The following is a 3,354-nucleotide window of genomic DNA, read 5'->3' as shown; positions in this document are numbered from 1 at the left end:
CTCCCCTTTCGAATATGTCAACTACAATTTTAACAATTTTAATTTCCCTTCACCAAAGCTCATGACGAAGTTTGCTCACAAATGCATTGGAAATATTCTTAAAAAGTTGAAAATGTGAAAAGTTGAGGTTGCCATATTAGAACTGAAAAATTCTAAAAAGAGGACATATACTTGTACGAAAATAAAGTATGTAAACACGTTACGGTACACAGAATAAAAAAAAAAGACAGAGCAATTATATAATTCAGGATTGCGGTATTGGTATTGAAACCTAAATTGTGTTTAATAGTGTTCTTAAAGTGTGTTAGATCGTTTATCTTGAATTTAAGTAAATTAAATATCGATTGCAATATTTGAAAACAATTTTTTTTTTCAAAAAGCAGATACATCTAAATAGCAGCTCTAGAATCTGTGCCTAGAAATAAAGAGCGATATCCATACTTTTACACAAACATTCAATCCTGATTGTTGCTTATCCCTCCATTCTACAAATCTTCACTCAAATTAAGGGGTGCTGCAGGTTCTTTATCGCGCCAACTCCTATCGTGGCATAAGGCGTTCTTTTCACTATCTATGTTTAATTCTCAGTTTTGACACAGCGTGAGAATCGGACTTTGGCCTTTCAGTCGCAAAGATAATATCCTTCCACTGGCTACCGTGAAAGATTAAAAAAAAAACGTTAAAATCTTGAATATGAAATATCTTTATGTTGGAAGCTAAATTACAATAGTATATCGTACTCTATTGTGGGAATCAATAAAAATTAAAAACATGTCTAGATTTCAATTTTATTTCCAATTTACCCAAAGCGTATGTTTTAGTTTCTAAATTGTGAAATATTTTCCCGGAAAATTGTGAAATATTTTCCCGGAAAATTGTGAAATATTTTCCCGGAGAGACCCTGAACTCCCTAGGTGAAGGTCAGTAGCCTCCTCACACACTGGACTGTGAACAATCAACAGGAAATATATGAGGATACAGGGCAGTATTCAAGCTCAAAAGTCCATTCAACAATACAAAATTGCGGACCCCTAAAGCCTCAGAGGTGGGATCAGGTTTCGTGGAAAATGAGCATCTCCTTCTGATCGGTCACACCAGCCGCGCGTGTGTTCCTTGTCATGACTGAGATGTAAGGGGAATAATCATCCGACAATTCAGCGTGTATATAATGACTAGTTATTTTATAAAAGCCATTTGCTATAATTTTCTACTGTTATGTTTAGATTTTTCATAATATTTCAGTTCGACTGCTTCGCAGACGTTAGAGGGTTTGTTCTAGAGTCGCTGGTTCGAGTTCAGCTACAGAAAGTGAAGACAGGACTTTCGGATGAGGTCTTATAAACCGAGGTTCCATGTCTAAGTATGTGCTGGCACAAAAAAATCTCTATACTACTCAACGGTTGTTAGTATTGGATGTTAGCCCTCAATCGGTACGTGGTAGCGTAGTAATACATGTATTAGTGAAATGCTCTTGTAGGGACATTTAATAAACAAAATCAACTTTCTTAAACTTTCTAGCATCAAGGACTCGAGAATACAAAATATTCATATTTGGTCACTCAAGGAAAAATTTTAATTTTTTTTTACAAAGCATTGATAAAATTTTTTTTTTTTACATAATACTGATTTAAAATACCTTGGAATATCATTTTAAAGCCTTTTGCTATCAAATACACTTTATCCTAACATAGATATTATAAAGATCTAGAGTCTAGGCTCTAAAAGAGAAATACTAAAAGTGAAAATTTGCCTGCTAATTGCTCTGGATTCCTAACTCCTCCCCTGTTATCAATCGATACCACTGAAGTCCTTTTTAGTATAAATATTGGTCTGCTCTCACTTTACATCAGTCAGCAATCACGACTTCAGATAAACAACACCAGTAAGTACTCTCTTTACACATGATTTTTAGAGGAAACCATGGCAGTTTCGATGAAAAAAAAGTTTTTCTTTTAATGCATAGTGCTTTTATATGATCGAAAAAATACTTGATATTGTTGTGAATCATACACTGCTTCATGCTCTATATACTTACTATATAGGACCCTGATTATAGAAGTTATATAGATAAATACCTGTAATGACCGTGTTCAAAATCCATATGTTTTGTCAGTTTTGTATATGCATGGACTGAAGTTAATCACAATTTTACTTGATTTCACTTATTTATACTTATCTATATTTTTCTCTGTTTAGAAAGGTGACAATGAACAATCGTAAAATAGGTCGCTCACAAAGTCTACCAGACTGGAATGGCGACTTGGACGACAAATTACATTATAGATTGACCATCATGGGCGCCGCCGGGGTAGGCAAGAGTTGCATAATTTCCCAGTTCCTGTACGACCGCTTCATCAGTGAGTACAAAGAAACCGTGGAGGAGTTTCACCGAGGAGAATACACCGTGGACGGCCGGGAACTAATTCTGGACATTTTGGACACCGCAGGTGCACACTCATTTCCGGCCATGCGCAGACTGGCTATTTCAACGAGTGATGCTTTTGTATTAGTATATTCGATAGACGATGAGTCCTCATTTCAAGGAGTAAAATATTTAAGGGACATTATTTTAGCTGAACGAAAAGGTGAAACCGTGCCAATAGTCGTTGTTGGAAACAAATCGGACATTTCAGAAGAAAATAGAGTAATTATGAAAGAGACAGCCGAATCCATTGTTTGTTTTGACTGGGAAAATAGCTATGTGGAAGCTTCAGCAAAAGACGGTATAAATATAACAGGGATATTCAAAGAAATTCTCCGACAGACAAATTTGGGTTTCAGTAAAACACCACTTCCCATACGACGGAGACTTGGGTCAACCTCATCGGAAAATTCAGACAATTCCACGCGAAAGAGGAGAAGTTGTATCATATCATAAAAGACTTGCTGCCAAATTATTTTTGTTGTACACGTATTATTTTTTATATATCAAGTTATATGAAAATAAAAGTAATCATTATTCAAATATTACTTTTGAATGTCAAAAAAAAAAATTTAAAAAAGGTTAAGATAAAAGTACACATGGTCATAAGTGGAATCATTTCCACGCGTGGCCGCCACTATTCGTGGCCATATATATTTTATTTGTTCATGTTTATTATGTAGAAAAAAAAAAAAAACGAGTATACTGAAGAATCTGATGTTGACAAAACCATTATTTTTAATGCGGTAAACTCTTGGGTAAAGACCACCAAAGAAACCCACGGGCATTCGCCCTCTACAAACAAAGAAGACTCCAAAGTAAATACATAATATCATTATTATGATGACGAAATATACCTTTTCAAGACTGCAAAACCTTTTTAGATGAAAGAAAAAGTAGGTCTGTTACCTTAATGCCATTCACTCCATGTC

General features: G+C 34.9%; 1 protein-coding gene across 1 annotated transcript; it reads left to right on the top strand.

Moving 5' to 3' along the window:
* Positions 1-1,854: 1,854 nt before the first annotated feature.
* LOC134271571 (ras-related protein Rap-1b-like) lies at positions 1,855-2,902 on the top strand. Its single transcript, XM_062753774.1, has 2 exons — positions 1,855-1,882; positions 2,197-2,902. Exon 2 carries the CDS (start codon positions 2,207-2,209, stop codon positions 2,876-2,878), a length of 672 nt encoding a protein of 223 aa, XP_062609758.1. The 5' UTR covers positions 1,855-1,882; positions 2,197-2,206; the 3' UTR covers positions 2,879-2,902.
* The last annotated feature ends 452 nt before the right edge of the window (positions 2,903-3,354 follow it).

The sequence above is a fragment of the Saccostrea cucullata genome, unplaced genomic scaffold (assembly GCF_032062105.1).
Source record: "Saccostrea cucullata isolate Sc308-1 unplaced genomic scaffold, CSIRO_AGI_Scuc_v1 ctg187, whole genome shotgun sequence".
Classification (NCBI taxonomy): Eukaryota; Metazoa; Mollusca; class Bivalvia; order Ostreida; family Ostreidae; genus Saccostrea; species Saccostrea cuccullata.
Note: the sequence above shows the minus strand (reverse complement) of the source record. Positions and strands in the feature narration are given on the sequence as shown.